At 43.3% G+C, this 16,898-nt stretch overlaps 1 protein-coding gene across 1 annotated transcript in view; it reads right to left on the minus strand.

Moving 5' to 3' along the window:
- Positions 1-16,898, minus strand: part of brf1a (BRF1 general transcription factor IIIB subunit a) — an 88,171-nt gene that overhangs the window by 30,737 nt on the left and 40,536 nt on the right. Inside the window, exons 12-14 of the mRNA XM_084568579.1 lie at positions 2,391-2,452; positions 1,092-1,173; positions 938-993 (exon numbers count right to left, since the gene is read on the minus strand). Coding sequence (XP_084424705.1) covers positions 938-993; positions 1,092-1,173; positions 2,391-2,452 — 200 coding nt within the window. The remainder of the gene's footprint in view (positions 1-937; positions 994-1,091; positions 1,174-2,390; positions 2,453-16,898) is intronic.

Below are 16,898 nucleotides of genomic sequence, written 5' to 3' on the forward strand. Positions count from 1 at the left end.
TTTATTGTGATTAAGACACCAGATTTAAACCTTTAAACCAGCAGCGACTAATAAACCTCATCAGTACCAGTTTATGGAGCAGGTTAATGCTCAGCATCGGGACGTCTCTCTTCGTGTTATTTATTCATTCTCGTGTCGTTGACGTGACGACGAGCCGCCGGCTGGATCAGAGCTGTCAGGAGGCTGCACGTCTCATTAGATCTCTGTTCCAGTCGCAGTTAATCCAGCCAGTTAAAACCAGCGAGCAGATGTTGTGTCTAACACATGAGTGTGAGATGAGCCAAAATCAGTAATGGGAAATGAGAGGGAAGCCGTTTCACAGGAAGCTGCTGCCTTGTCTCGTCTTGTCTGAATTCAGTCAGCTCCTCCGCGTTTGATCAGACTTTTAATTTATCTCATCTTTTAAATCTGCTGCAGTCGGAATATTAACCGATATGTCTGCATCAACTGGATAGTCTCCAACCAATCAGAGACATTTGCAAAGACGTGCATGACTACCCTTATGTCCATCGCCACATTAAGCCCCGCCCACATTATCTGATTGGTCCAGGAGACTGTTGCAGGAGCAGAATCAGTTCTCAACGGAGAGACTCTGATTAGTTTTGTGAGATTTGTCAGATTTGTGGCGTCTCTTTCAGGACGTCAGACTTTTTAAATCATCTTTCAGTTTTGACGTTGCTCTCAGACTCGTGAGACTTCTAATGATGAGGAGATGCAGAAGATGGTGCTATTTTAAAAATAAATAGATCCAAGATTTTTTATTTTTATGAATCGATATTGGTTCTTTCAAATCAAGATCGCTTTGAAGCGGAAAATCATTTATTTTTTAAACCCAGCCCCAGTAATAGGCGGTTTAGACTTCCACTTCCTGTTTCTCTGTCAGCCTCTAACAAACATGGCCGTCCGTCCTCATCTCAGGAGTCTCCAGCTCGTTTACCTTCTTTTCTTTGTAGATGCCCAGCTCCTTCTCCTTCGCTATCTTCGCCTCTTTTTCTGAAAACAAGCAACAGTCGGGGGTTTTATAAACTCTGAGGTGACACGGTGAGGACATTATCACCAGGGACAGAAGTCCTGTTGCTTCCTGGACGTACCTTTCTGCTCTTTGAGGTAGTCGGAGTTCTCTGCCATCCAGAGCGCCGTCTTGACTTTGACTTCTTTGTCGTTGAGCAGATACTGCAGGGAGACAGAAACAATCACAACTAAACAAACCAGGCTGATTGAAACGGGACTGATCCGTGTTCTTGTTGCACTTTTAATGTTTTAAATCACGTTAGAGGAAAGAAAATCAGGTCTAATATTAACTTTGTCTTTTTAGTTTTAGATTACAGAATAAAGATTTATTTATTTATTTAATCAGTTTGTTTCAAATCAAATCACATTTTTATGCTCAAATAACAAATAATAATATATTTGTTTCCTTTTTTCGTTTCTGGTTTCAAAACCAAACTTGGAATAAAAAATAAAAAGATGAACCAGGCTGGAATCTATGTGGAGACATCTAGACATTTAGACATTTTTCTTCTTCTCTTCCTCTTCTATCTTTTCTCCTACTTTTCGTTCATGTCCTTTTCCTTCTGCCCCTCTTCCATCATATTTGCTTCCTCCTCCCTTCCTCTTCCTCCTCTTTCCTCTTCTTCTCCTTCCTCCTCCTCCTCTTTCTTCTTCTTCCTGGCTTCCTCTTCCTCCTCTTTCCTCTTCTTCTCCTTCCTTCTCCTCCCCTTTCTTCTTCTTCTTCCTCCTCCTCCTCTTTCTTCTTCCTCTTCTTCCTCATCCTCTTTCTTCTTCCTCTTCTTCCTCATCCTCTTTCTTCTTCCTCTTCTTCCTCATCCTCTTTCTTCTTCCTCTTCTTCCTCATCCTCTTTCTTCTTCCTCTTCTTCTTCCTTCTCCTCTTTCTTCTTCCTCTTCTTCTTCTTCTTTCTTCCTCCTGGCTTCCTCTTCCTCCTTTTGCTTCTTCTTCCTCCTCCTCTTTCCTTTTCTTCTTCCTCTTCTTTATTCTTCTTCCTCTTCCTTCTTCCTCCTCCTCTTTCCTCTTCTTCTTCCTCTTCCTCTTTCTTCCTCTTTCTTCTTCTATTTCCAGCAGATGTGATGCTCCACAGCAGCAGAACCCCTTTGCCCATAAAGTTCTTGACATTTTGACGTGAACACAAATAATCTGATCAGATCATTCTATTTAGTCTCCATGGAAACAATTAAATCTCTGATCAGAATAATTATTGCCCATGTAAACTTAGTGAGCAGCAGGAAATCGGTCAGTTTTCTCGCAGCGTGGCAAAGACTGAAAGAATTAAACGAGTTGCCGTGGCTGACGCGGTGCATTCAGGGAACGCCGTGCATTTGAAACCTCAGCGTGTAAAGACTGTAGAGCTCATTAAGCAGCAGGTTAACGTACCAGCTCTATCTCACTGTCGTCTATCCCACTCAGGTCCAGCTCCCCGCTGTCAGCAGCACCATCTGTCAGAGACAATAAATAAATAAATAAATACAAATACAACAGTTTGAACAGTTTTTAGTTTCATTAGCTATATTTTTTAGCTAATTATGTACATTACAAACAGCTTAAAGAAGTGAAGCTAACGTGAAAGTGCAGTTCCTTAAATGTCCACTAGATGCTGGTTTCCGAAAGCGAGTCAATCCCCACAGACCTCCACGTTAAAATGTACGACTTTACAGCAGAACATAAACATGCACATTTTCACTGGTGTTTAACTTCCTGCTGTGTCTCTTCCTCACGATGTGGAATCAACAAATAAAACCGACTACCAAGACGTTAACAGGCTATCACATCTTCTTTTCAATTACGATACAGTATATTTATTAGTATGCAGGTTTAAGGGCCTTTCTATACAGCACATATGAACCCAGTGTTTTTGATTTATTAGCTATACTTTTAAGCTATTACAGAAAGGCTAAAAAAATGAAGCTAACATGAAAGTGCAGTTCCTTAAATGTCCACTAGATGCTAGCTTCTAGAACAGTGCATCCTGCTGCGTCTCTTCCAACAAATAAACCGTGACTCCTGCTAAGACGTCAACAGCCTCGACATTAACACGCTCTATTTTCACTTACACTCTCTAGATTGCCACACGCTTTATTTTGAAATGCTGAAGCAGCAGTTTAAATTATTCATACGAAGCCCGAGACGAGCCGCCGCTTCGCTGATTGCGAGGACGAAACAACAGACGCGTTTAAAGTCTCGATAAAAGAAAGAGGCAGGTGTGTGCACTGGAGGAAAAAAATAATAATCTGACTTTAATAAAAGGAAACAAAAGATTTCCTCTACTCCGACAGATTCTCCGCCTCGATTAGCCGCAGCTTCTCAGCATCTATTCTGCAGCCGCCTGCGGACGTAAGACAGTCAATCAAAGCGGCAAAGATGGAAAGAAGCGTAAAGGTTTATAGGAGTCATTTAACTTCTGTCAGCTTTCTGCCTCTGACACGTTCACGGCGGCCTTCCCTGAAGTTCAAACTCGCAATGGGAAGGCAGCTTCAAAGAAGTGCCACCCGAGTCCACGGGCAGCTTTCCTGCTTCATTAGGGGGAGACAGGTGAGGGGAGAATAGACGAGGTAGAGGAATACAGGCGTCCTCAAACTGTGCATGGTGTCTTTGCTGCACAACTAAAGAGGCTGGGGGTGGGGAGGGATAATCTCGTCAGGCATTTGGAGTTTACAGCTTCCTTAAAAAAAAAAAAAAAAAAAGGAGCGGCTCCAGAGGGAAGAGACAGGTCAATCGCTATCTGTCGGGCCCAGCCCTCTAAGAACTTCCTCTCCGTGAAGTGCGAGGGGGAGATAAGATGGAGACGAGCCCGGCGAGAGATCGGCAGCTCCGGGAGGCAAAGAGGCGGCGAGACTAAGAGCTGATAACACCGGTCCGACCCCGGAGAGGAGGGAGGAAGAGGGAGGGAGGGAGGAAGAGGGAAGGATGGGAGGGAGCAATTACCGGGTAATTATTCAGCCGCTGCTTTGATATATCTGCACTCGCTAATTTGATCAAAGCCAGAAAATTGTTCTTGGTGAGAAGAATCTGCACGGCTAAGGTTCAGGGTTTTAATTTATAAATTCGAATGTGATGTTATTTTTAATAAAGTAGAGCGAGAGAGAAGAGAGAAGAGCCAGGATGTCATAATAAAATAATATGAAATTATGACAAAAAATTAAAAGAAGCTCGATACGATTCATCTGAACCAAGCGGCGAACGTGAAGCTAAAAACCAATAACTGCAGTTCCTCTAATGTCCACTAGAGGCTGGTTCCGAAACAGAGTCAATCTCCATAGACCTCCATGTTAAAATACAGAAATAAACATGTTTACAGCCTGGTACAAGAAACTGTTTTGCATCGTGGATGGATTGTTGATAGTTGGATAGAAAATATTAGCTCATTGTGACTAATAACTCAAACAACGTCCAAACATTTTGGCTATAAAGCTGTAAATTGACACGATTATCTCAAATGGCAGCCTTTGAGGCTAAATAAACAAAGCTAACATTGAAGTGCAGTTCCACTAACGTCCACCAGAGGCTGGCTACGATTTCCATAGACCTCCATGTTAAAATGTTCAACTTTCCAGCAGAAATAAACATGTTTACAGCCTGCTACAAAAACTGGATTGAGGTCGAAATCATTGAACAAACTTAAAACAAAAACTGGGTTCATTTGTCCTGCTTATTAGTTTAGCTAATTACGTATATTACGAAAAAATTTAAGTGTCCTTTCACATCAATCTACCAAAAACAGGCTCCATTTTGGGTTAGGATGGATAATTATTGGCTCTAAAGCTGTAAATTGATGTGATTAGCTCAAACGGCTACCTTTGAGGCTAAACAAACAAAGCTAACATTGAAGTGCAGTTCCACTAACGACCACTAGAGGCTGGCTACGACCGTGAGTCAACCCCCATAGACGTCTGTGTTAAAATGTCCAACTTTATAGAAGAAATCAATGTAAACCAATATAAACAGACGACAGCAACCAACAACGTCAACGAGTGATTGAGCAACAGTTCAAAAGCGACTCGAAAACTTTAGTCTGAAACTTTAACCTCCGTTTATCCGATTTGTTCATTTTCAATTTATTTCACGTCTCCTTTTCTGTTTCTATCAATAACAACAAGACAAACATGAACTGTGAAGGTTTTATGATAAATTAAACATTTAATTTATGTCAGGGTTTGGGTTTAAACAGAGAAATTAACACGTCTGTTTGGTTTTAATATTATTTCAGAGATAGTAGGTGAAGAAAAACAAGCGGTCATCCATTGATCATCTCAAAAACTGATGTTTTTGTCGTTTAGATAAAAAAAGTCGACTGCAGAGAAAAGAGAATAAACAAAGACGATAAAAGCTGTTGACAAACCGAGGAAGTGAAGCGCTCTGAGATTTAATCACAGCTGCACTTATTAAACTTCTAATAACACTTTTTTTTTCTACAGGATGAAAACTTGATAAAACTATAGAGGTGAAGGAAATATAATTATTTAACTCTGAAGGTCTAACTATGAACGGACACGTTGGTCGATGAGATGATCTCATCTTTAGACCAAATAATTTCAGGCGTCTGGGATCCATCAGTGGAAACAGCTGAAGGCCAGAAACGTTTCTGAGTCACTCTGAGTGAGAAGAAGTGGATTACGCCTAATAAATAAATAAATAAGTGGACTTTCAGCACATTAAGAAAACTTCCAAATGATGAAGGAAAACAGAGGCTTCCTCCCTGATGAGCGTCTTCCTGTCTGATAAAACATCTTTCTGTCTGAGGAGCTTCTGTTTGACTCATGTTTAATAAAAGTTCAACAGCCGAGATCAGTCGGTACAAGAAAAGCTAAAACCAACATCATCTGTCTCCTCCTCCCTTTGCTCCTTCCTCCCCCTCCTCCGTCTCCTACAACTCCTCTTTTCCTCCTCTTTGTGAATCTCCTTTTCCTCATTTGTCTTCACCTACCATTTTTACTTCTCCTCCTTTTCCTTCCTTTCTTCTTCTTTCTTCTCCTCATCCACACATTCCTCTCACTCCTGCTTCTCCTCTTCCATGTTCTCGTATTTGTCTTCTCCTCCCTTTTTCTCCTTTCCTTCTCATCCTCATCCTCCTCCTCCTCTGTCTCCTAGAACTCCTCTTTTCCCTCCTCTTCCTCTCTTCTTCTACATTTTCTCCTTTCCTCCTCTTTCTTCCTCTTCCTCCGTCTTCTCCCCATCCTCCTTTTCTCCTCTCTCTCCTTCTCCTCCTTTTTCTTCGCCTCATCCATGTTTCTCCTCTTCCGTGTTCTTGTCTTACTCATTTGTCTTCTCCTCCCTCTTCTCCTTCACCTTTCATCCTCCTCCACCTCTTTCTCTTCTTCCTGCTTCTCCTCTTCATCCTCCTTTTTTCCTTCTCTCTTCACTTCCTAGTTTGTCTTCTCCTTCTTCTACTTTTACTCCTCCTCCTCGTCCTTTTCCATGTCTTCCTCCCTTCTTCTCCTCCTTTCTCATTCGTCTTCTCCTCCCTTGTCTTTCCTTCCTTCCTTCTTCTCCTGTCCTATATCTGATCAGATCGTTTTAATTAGTCTCCATGGAAACAGCTCAGTCATTAATCAGAGTCTCTGATCAGGTTAAAAAAACAAATCGTCTCTTCAGTCTCACCTGAACATATAGTTCTTTTATTTCTTCATGAACACAGGTAACACAAGTCTGATCCTCCCGCAGGCTGTTAACTCTATCACCTTGTCCTCACCCACAGGTAACCTGACCGCACATTCACCCCCCTCCTCACCTGTCTCCCACCCTCCCTCCCACCCTCCCTCCGTCGTAGGCTCGTCTGATGTGGTCGGGAGAATAAGACGCTTGATACCAAAGAGGAGAGAGAACACAGAGGAAAACGTGCCCCGCGGGAGTAAAACTAAAAACAGGTGAAGCAGACGTCCCTTTGAAGATGGAGGGACGGGGGTTTAAAAGAGGGAGAGGAGGGGGGAGAAAGATGGGAGGAGTGTCAAAAGGATAACGCTGCTGTTGTTCTGTCCCACCAAGTTTTCGTCCTGGTGGTAATAAGTTGTTTAGCTGCAGCTATAGGAGCTGTTGAATCAAGGTGGTGGTATTAAATGATGATCAGCTACTACCACCTCTAACAAACATCCTCATTCCACTGGTTACTAGCTGCTGTCTGAATGATTTTAATCAGATTTTTATACCCAAACGTCGCTAAAACATGTAAATAAAACCGGTTAATATTAAGATTCTCCTTCTACAGTTGTTATAGATGAAGTAATGAGCTAAAGAGACCAAAACTGTCTTTGTTTCAAGCTGTAAACATGTTTATTTCAGCCGCTAACATGGAGGTCTATGGGTATTGACTCATTTTTTTGAGCCAGCCTCTAGTGGACATTGTTGGAACTGCAGTTTTTGACACTTCGGGTTTAATTTTTTAAACAGGTCTCGCATTTATCGCTTGTAGACAGTTATTATTTAACTAATTTATCAGACACGACACAAACGAACAAAACAAAGATATTGAATTAAAACTGATATAAATAAAGATGTAAATAAAACTGGTTAATATTAAAATTCTCCTACAGTTATTATAAGTCAAGTAATTAGCTGCAGAAACCTAAACTGTCTTTGTTTCAAGCTGTAAACATGTTTATTTCAGCTGCTAACATGGAGGTCTATGGGTATTGACTCACATTTCGGAATAAGCCTCTAGTGGACATTGGTGGAACTGCAGTTTTTGCTACATCGGGGGTTTAATTTTTAAAATGGGTCTTGTGTTTATCGCTCGTTTGCAATTATTATTCAATTAATTCATCAGATACAACACAGACTAACATCAATATGATTTAAACAAAACAAAACTTAAATGATTAATTGAGCTACTAGTAGCTAATAAGCTACTACTGGATCCACACAGCAGACAGTCTTCTTCTTCTTTGATTTGTGGCAGCTTTGACGCTGGTAAAAAGCCATTAAAACAGAAAAAGAAGAAGCTTTGACGCTACAGGACGCTACAACACATGACTGTCAGATGTGTCACCAAAAAGTTAAATTTGATTTGTCCTATGTCAACATCGGCAACAAGCAGTAACAAGAGTCGGGTGCAGGTTTGCTTTCTTTCTTTCTTTTGTATTTGTTCCTTTGTTATTTGAGCCTCCAGGTGCAGGTGGAGGAGTCGTGACGAACTCCTTTTATTCTGCAGAGCAACGAGATATTCAGGCACCGAGAGTTTGAGAAGTGATGACCAGCAGGATACTAAGAAAAACAACAAAACAACAGCCTCCTCCTTTAAGAGACATAAAATGAACAGAAGAAGAAGAAGAAAAAGGGTCAAAGAGGCAGCAAAAGAGAAGGAGTGAGAAAAGCCGGCAGATAAAGACAAAAAGAGGCCGAGCAGGAAAGATTAAGAGAGAAGGGATGAAGTAGGGAACGACACAAAGAGACTGATGGAGGAAAAACAGCAGGAGGGAAGGAACGAGCAGCTGAGAGACAAAGACAGAAGACAGAAAAGACAGAATGGGATAGAAACCGAGAGAAATATTAGGTAAGAGAGAAAGAAAAGAGGCTTAAGAGGAGTTCACTGATCTTTCTCTAATCCTGATCTGAAGAGAAACGAGAGGAGAGCTGGAATAAAAAAAAAATAAAAAATAGAAAAGTAACACTGGCTAAATTAAAAGGAAGCCTCAGTCTGCTGACTCCTCCACACCTCCTGTCCTCCCTCCTTCCTTCCTTCCTCCCTCCTTCACCCTTTTTCTAAAAAAAACAAAGAGAGAGTGTGATCTGGGGGATGAATGGGGCTGTGTAGCTTCACCCATCATCCAGATACGGCCCACGTTATCCAGATCCTGATGTCAGCATCAGTCCTCGTCCTCTCCTACAAACTGAGCCCGGTCGCGAGGCTAAAGGGAGGAGGACCAACAACGACGCCAGGAGGACCGACAACGCCAGGAGGACTGACGACGATGCCAGGAGGACATTTTAATTGCTCGACAGACAGGAGTGTTAATGAGAGGTAAAATGAAGACAATAAAAACTGATCTTCAGAGCATTTTTTTATTCTGGTTTTTAGTGGATTAGTGGAATACAAGTGTCAGAACAAACCAAGCTTAGAAGAGAGCAAAACTGAGAATCAGGTGTGCTCATTCTTCTTCTTCTTGTGCTCATTCTTCTTCTTCTTCTTCCATTCCTCCTCCTTCGTCTTCTGCTTCTTTCGTTCCTTCTAGTTCTTCTTTTTTGTTCCTTCTTCTATTTCTTCTTCCGTTTCTCCTTCTTGTCGTCTTCAGCTTCTTCTTTGGTTCCTTCTTGTCGTCTTCAGCTTCTTCTTTGGTTCCTTCTGCTTCTTCATTTGTTCCTTCTACTTCTTCTTCTTCATTTGTTCCTTCTACTTCTTCTTCTTCTTCATTTGTTCCTTCTACTTCTTCTTCATTTGTTCCTTCTACTTCATTTGTTCCTTCTACTTCTTCTTCTTCATTTGTTCCTTCTACTTCTTCTTCATTTGTTCCTTCTACTTCTTCTTCTTCATTTGTTCCTTCTACTTCATTTGTTCCTTCTACTGTTTCTTCTTCTATTTCTTCTTTTGTTCTTCTTCTGTTCCATCTTTTACTTCATTTGTTCCTTCTATTTTTTCTTCTACTTCTTTTTCATTTGTTCCTTCTATTTTTTCTTCTACTTCTTTTTCATTTGTTCCTTCTTCTCCTACTTCTTCTTCTATTGTTCCTTCTTGTACTTCTTCCTCTTCTCCTGCTGTTTCGTCTTCTGGCCCTACAACATAACTCCAGTATATCTGTCAAGGCTGAAGTCCAACCAGATCTTTTTGTTGTTGTTGTTGGTTTTACTCCAGTATAGTTTACACATTTGTTATTGACGTCTGTCAGACACAAACATGTGGGCTCACACATTGAGCCTCCAGGAGTCTTCACATCCCCCAGCTCATCGATGTATGAACCTCCTCGCTCCCCAGTCTGCGTCTATGGGAGGAAGAGGAGGAGGAGGAGCAGGTGGTTGAGTGGGCGTACTCTCGGTCTGGGCTCCTCCAAGGTCGAGGAGGTCAGGTTTTAATGGGCTCGCCCGGCCTGCCAGTGTCAGGGAGAATCTCTCACTCTATTTATTGCCTGGGCCGGGACGGTTCTTTCTCCGGGGCAGAGCTGGCACCGAGCCCTTATTACCTCACACTACCGCAGGGGAGGGACCTTCACACCAGGAGCTGCCTCTGTTTTTATTTATTGGGGGCACCGAAGCAGGCTGGAGGAGGAGGAGGAGGAGGAAGAGGAGGAGGAGGACTCAAAATCAGATCAGTGAACGGTAAAATCTGCAATACTCTGACTGCTGATAAATATTTCAGATATATTTTCCCCCTTTAGAAACAATGTGACAGAAACAATAAATAGACCAACCACGTAGATTAATCGTCAGTAATGTGTTTTTAGGAAGAAGGGGGGGAGGAGGAGGAGGAGGAGGGGAAGAAGAAGAAGAAGAAGAAGAAGAAGAAGAAGACGGTGGACAAGAGGAGGAAGAAGAAGAAGACAAAGAAGAAGACGAAGAAGAAGAAGGCGGACAAGAGGAAGAAGAAGAAGAAGGCGGAGGAGGAGGGGAAGAAGGAGGAGGAGAAGAAGAAGAAGAAGAAGGAGGTGTCCAGTCTTCAGCACATTCCTCCTCCATGTCCTCCTCCAGTCCTGAATGTGTAGATGTCCTCACGTCTCCATCGTCTACATGGAGACGTGAGGACATGGATTCCACAATGATTCCATCTTGGTTCATCTTGTTTTTCTGTCCCTCCTGATGTTTACTCCACGTGGAGCAGAGATGCTCAGAGAGAACAGATTTATTCCAAGAACCAGAGAGAAACCAGCAGCATCAAGAGTCTACCTGGTTAGTAAAGGTCTACACCAGATCTGATCTGATTGAGGTGTTTACATCAGGCTAGACTGAGAACAAGAGTCAGATCAGAACGCAGCAGATTAAATGATAAATGTTAAATGTTTGAGGAAACCAGATGTTTGTTTGTTACAGGAGACACAACCTCCTTCCTGCCATTCATCTGAAACTAACACGTTTTAATCATTTCCATCACGCAGAGTTAAAACCGAGTGGGATCCCTGATAAAACCCTGTAAAAAAGAGCGAAGGAGGGGTGAGGGAGGAGGGGGTGAGGAGGGAGGGAGGGAGGACAGCGTGACGTAACAGCCAGAGGCGAGTGGTTTCCTGTCTGCTAAACGGCTGCTGTCATGTCCCGTCAGACTGACGACGACGGCGGCGGCGGCGGCAGACGTTGACGGTTTCCCTCCGGCTCCTCGGGCCAGAAGACGAACATCATCTCCAATCACAGCTGGAGGAGGTGACGGCTCAACGCTGAGACAACGACACTTAGTTTATACTCCAGAGAGCCGTCCACGGAGAGGGCTTAAATAAATGAAGGAGGAGAAGGAGGAGGAGGATGATGAGAGAAGAGAGAAGAGAGAAGAGAGAAGAAGAATACGAGGCGTAAAGGAAGAAGAAGAGGAGAAGGAGGAGGAGGAGGAGAAGAGGAAATAGGAAGAAGAATATTAGGGGTAAAGGAAGTTGAGAAGAGTAAAGGAGGGTAAAAAAGATGATGATGACAAGGATCACGAAAAGACGAAGAGGAGGAGGACTAGAAGGAGAGAAGAAAACGACGAGGAGGAAAGAAGAAGAAGAAGAAGAGGACTAGAGAAGAAGAAGAAGAAGAGGACGAGAGAAGAAGAAGAGGACGAGAGAAGAAGAAGAGGACTAGAGAAGAAGAAGAGGACTAGAGAAGAAGAAGAAGAAGAGGACTAGAGAAGAAGAAGAAGAAGAGGACGAGAGAAGAAGAAGAAGAGGACGAGAGAAGAAGAAGAGGACTAGAGAAGAAGAAGAGGACTAGAGAAGAAGAAGAAGAGGATGAGAGAAAAAGAAGAAGAAGAGGACTAGAGAAGACGAAGAAGGACTAGAGAAGACGAAGAAGGACTAGAGAAGAAGAAGAGGACTAGAGAAGAAGAAGAGGACTAGAGAAGACGTCTTGTGCTGACCCTGCCGTCCACTGAGAGCAACGTGGGCCTGAGATAAACGCTTTTCTTCTTCTTAAGTTTTAATCGTGTCGCTCTCCTCCTCTAAGAGGCCGAGTCCGTCCGACCATATGTCCGTCAAACTCTGCTGTGAGGCCCCGGGCCCCTATGGCTCTGAGCCCCCCACCAGCTGTCCCAACAGCAAAGAGGCTGTGATCATCAGCGTAAATTAGTCATTAGTCATTATTAATTAAAGACACAATTAGCTCCACGTTTGTTGTCCTACAGAAGAAGAAGAAGAAGATGGCTGCAGGTTTTAACTTAACAGTTAAATTAAATATTTATTTAGCAGGTGCTGAGATTCACGTCACTCACCTGCCTCCCACCTCTCCCCCCCCCTCACATGTGTTTAATAACTGATTACTTTACTTGTGGGGGCTCTGCAGAAGACATGTGGTTTTTCCTTTATAGATTCAAGCAGAAGAAGAAGAAGAAGAAGACAGTGATGATGAGAAAGAAGAGAAAGAAGAAGGTGAGAAAGAAGATGATGATGAGAAAGAAGAAAAGAAGAAGAAGATGATTAAGATGATGAAGATGAAGAAGGTGAGAAAGAAGAAGAAGTAGAACAAGATGAAGGAGAAGAGACAGAAGAGAAAGCAGATGAGAAAGAAGAGGAAGAAGAAGTGGAGGAGGAAATAAGTCAAAAAAGATGAAGAAACAGAGGGTGAAGATGAAGAGTAAAGGAATAAGAAGAGAAGGAGGAAAGGAAGACGAAGACAAAGAAGAAAAAGAGGAAAGGAAGAAGATGAAGGAGAAGAGAAAGAAGAGAAAACATGAGAAAGAAAAGGAAGAAGAAGAGGATGAGGAAAGAAGAATGGAAGAAAATGAGGAAGAGTAAAGGAAGAAGAAGAAGAAGAAGAAGAACCCGTATTATAAATTGCTATAAATGTCGGTGTTGTCATGGCTCGTCTGTCTTTTTATCTTTAATAAGCAAATAAGTCTGAAACATGATCTCGTTAATGTTTAATACGATGATTAATCTGCTGCTCATCAGACTCTTAGAGGGACGTAGATTATTTAAACTGAGAGGAGGACACTGTCTCTGGTCACAGATTGAGCCTTCCACACTTATTTCTCTAAAACAAGAATAACTGAGAGCCTTCGTCTACTTGTCAAGATGAAAACGCTGCTGCAGGGATCAAACCAGTGACCTCCCGGTTTGAAGGGCTCCCTCTCTGCTCATTAGCAAAGAGACGACGACACAAAGGGAAGCTCGCCGTCTTCTCAGCCCTTTCAGATCTGACTGCCGAGGAGGTAAAGTGTCGGGCGCCGCTCAAACGCAGGGATGAGCCTTCGCCTTTTTCCTTTCATCCCTGAACGACTCCTCTGTGGACGTAGAGACACGAGACGGATGCTGCTCGTTTAAAAAAAATAAATAAAAAAAGACGATAATTGACTCAGCAGAGAGCAGAGAGCTTCCACCACGCCCTGAAACACTGAGAGCTACGCTTTACTGCAGTAATTGACGTTAGCGAGGAGGACGGGTGGTGGGAAATGTTTTATGGCAACAGCTTCTTTTATTTTTTTGCAGAAGAGACATGTGGGTTTCTTAACAGCCGGTAAAATACTCAAGGTGTGAAACTTCAATGGCCTTCAACGACCTCCAATCTTATTCAAAACACCGTTTAATATGATCGTTATGATGCCACTGCTATAGAAGAGGAAGAGAAGAAGAGGAAAGGAAGAAGAAGATAAGTTGCAAGGGAAGGAAGAAGAGCAAGAAATAGAGGAAGAAGGAGCGGGTAAAATACTCAAGGTGTGAAACTTAAGTTAGATGTAGACGCATTTTCCACCTAGGCCTTCAACGACCTCCAACCTCGTTCATAACACCTTTTAATACGATCGTTATGACGCCACTACTATAGAAACCATCAACATCATACGGATACGTAATAAAACAGGACGTTGCATCGTAGACAGGTATCTCAAATAGCGAAAAAGTCACTCAGAACAATTCAAAAAGTCTTCTGTCAGTCTCAAATCCAGCAGAAGCATCAATGTCGACCCAAGAAAATGGCAAAAATACACATAAAAGCTGTAAATATAATTCATTTTACTCACCAGAACTTTTTAGAGTTCTACTCGGAGCCTGTCAACCAAGGGTAGCGCTCATAGTCGCTGACCTGAACGTGGCGGACACACCCTGGGTCAGGCTAGCTAGCGTTTCCTCACAATATTCAGCTTTTCCTTCAAAGTCCGCCTTTCTAAGAAGATCTGCGACCAAATCGATAGCCTCTCCTCCTTCCTACCATCGCGGCTTCAACAAATATCAATCAAAAGGTTAACGTTGTGCAGCTAGCAACAGATGAGCCGCTAGCTTAGCTTAAACGGAGCATCAGATGTGATTGGTTAAAGGAACAGCGTCATTACAACGTGTTTCAGTTTGTAATAGTGAAGGCCCAGGCAGATTTCTGTGACGGCCCACCTCCTAAAATCCAGTTTCACACACTTCTAACGGCTCTTAGCCCCCCAGACGTTTGCAGCCAATAAAAAACGGTAGAGTGGTTTGACAAGAGCCGTGGAGCTGTGCTCACTGAGGTAGTTAAGGTCAGGGCAAACGTCATCGATCGGACTAAGTGCTCCGCCGAAAACAGTGCGCCTCAATCAATGCCGCCAGAGCTCCCAGAAGCCCTCGGCTATGGAGCGATGTGACAAAGTCGGCCCGAGGTGGCGGAGTCACGTTCCTTCTTTCTGCCGGCCGCCGACCCGGTCTCAAGATTACCAGCCCCCCCACCTCCATCCTCTGACGGCTTGAGTTAATGAAAATGCCATTACTCAGACAGGCCATCGATGGGGGAGAAGGGGTGAGACAAGGTGAGAGACAGAGAGAGAGATTAACTAAGAAGGAAGCCGGTGTTTCAACGACAGAAATGGAAAAGATGATTCTACTGGCGCATAAATACTCACAGTAATTAATTAGATTATTAATAAACACATAAATAATCACACCTCAAAAAGTGTCAGTGTTTTTTCTGTAGTAAGAGAATAAAACAGATGGCTGACAAACTGGTTCTACTGCTGTGGAGCATCACATCTACTGAAAATAGAGCAGAAGGAGGAGGAGAAGAATGAAAAGGAAAAGGAGTAGGAGTAGAAATAGAAAGCGGAGAAAGAGGAAGAGCAGCAAGATGGGGAGATGGAGGAGGAAGAGGAGGAGGAGAAAAGGGGAAGATACGGAGGTAGAAGAGTAGACGAAGCAGGACTGGGTGAATTAGAAGGAAAATGAGGAGGAGGAGAAGCAGAAAGAAGAAGGAGACGGGAAGAACAGCAAGATGAGGAGACGAAGGAGGAAGAGGAGGAGATGTAGTAGGAGAAGGAAGGAGAGAAGCAGGAAGAAAATGAGAAGAGGGAAGAAGAGGAGGAGATGAAGAAAGGAGAAGGATAAGGAGAAAAGGGATGGGGCAAGAGGAGAAAAGGGGAGGAAGATGAGGAGGTGAAGAAGAAGGAAAACGAGGAGGAGGAGGAGAAGAAGAAAGAAAGAGGATGTGGAGAAAGGGGAAGAAGACAAGGAGGTGAAAGAAGAAGAAGCATGAGGAGATGAAGAAGGAAAACGAGGAGAAGCAGGGAGAGAAGGAGGAGAACGAAGGAAGAAGAAGATAAAGGGGAAGACGACGGAGGGAGAGGAGGCGGTGAGGAAGGAAAAGGGGGAGGAGGAGAAGGAAGAAATGAGGAGGAATAAGAAAAGGAGGACGAAGAGGATGAGGAGATGTAGTAGGAGAGGGAGGGAGGAGGAGAAGGAGCAATAGGAGAAAGCGTGTCCAACTTAAAGTACAGGTGTGAACGCACCCAGGTCACATTTGAGTAATAAATCGAACCATGACACACACACACACACACACACAACTACAAACTAACTAGGTTTACATTTCCTCCATTTCCCATAAGCCCTCTGTTATAATAACATCTTGTAGTTAATTTTCTGTCATTAAAACCAATATGAATATCTATAGTCGCTGTAAATATAAAAGATTTATTCTGAGGGAGACGACCAGAGTGAAATCTAAACCTGACAATTTAAAAAATAACAAACAACGACCGCGCGTCGAGACTTTGTTCCAGACGAACTCCGTTTCCTTTTCACTTTGTTGTTCTCCTTTTTCCTGATAGAATCCAAAATTACACCTCTTTCACTTCCTCCTCTGCCCTGCCCTCCGCTAACAATGTCCACAAGAAACGACTCACAGCCCAGTGGAGTGTGCAGATGAAAGGCTCGGCCCTAATGACAAGGTACCCTGTCCACTTAATACTTCAAAGATTGGGCTCCGAGGGGGGGGGGGTCACGCTGCCCCCATCGGCCCCTCCCACATCCACCACAATTAGCCGAAGCCTGAACCAAACCAGGACCAGCCTTAATCCACAGAACCTTCCTGTAACCAGCCAGCAAGCAGCGACACTGACATAGAAACACAGATTTAAGGCTAATTAGGACCATGTGTCCACACACACAAACGTAAATAAGCAATTAAGGAAGAGCTACTATTAGCTGGGAGGCTAGGAAGCTAGGAGGAGCTACTATTAGCTGGGAGGCTAGGATGCTAAGAGGAGCTACTATTAACTGGGAGGCTAGGAGGAGCTACTACTAGCTGAGAGGCTAGGAGGAGCTACTATTAGCTGGGAGGCTAGGATGCTAGGAGGAGCTACTATTAGCTGAGAGGCTAGGATGCTAGGAGGAGCTACTATTAGCTGGGAGGCTAGGATGCTAGGAGGAGCTACTATTAGCTGGGAGGCTAGGATGCTAGGAGGAGCTACTATTAGCTGGGAGGCTAGGAGGAGCTACTATTAACTGGGAGGCTAGGATGCTAGGAGGAGCTACTATTAGCTGGGAGGCTAGGAGGAGCTACTATTAACTGGGAGGCTAGGAGGCTAGGAAGAGCTACTATTAGCTG

The sequence above is a fragment of the Chelon labrosus genome, assembly GCF_963514085.1.
Source record: "Chelon labrosus genome assembly, chromosome: 20".
Lineage (NCBI taxonomy): Eukaryota > Metazoa > Chordata > Actinopteri > Mugiliformes > Mugilidae > Chelon > Chelon labrosus.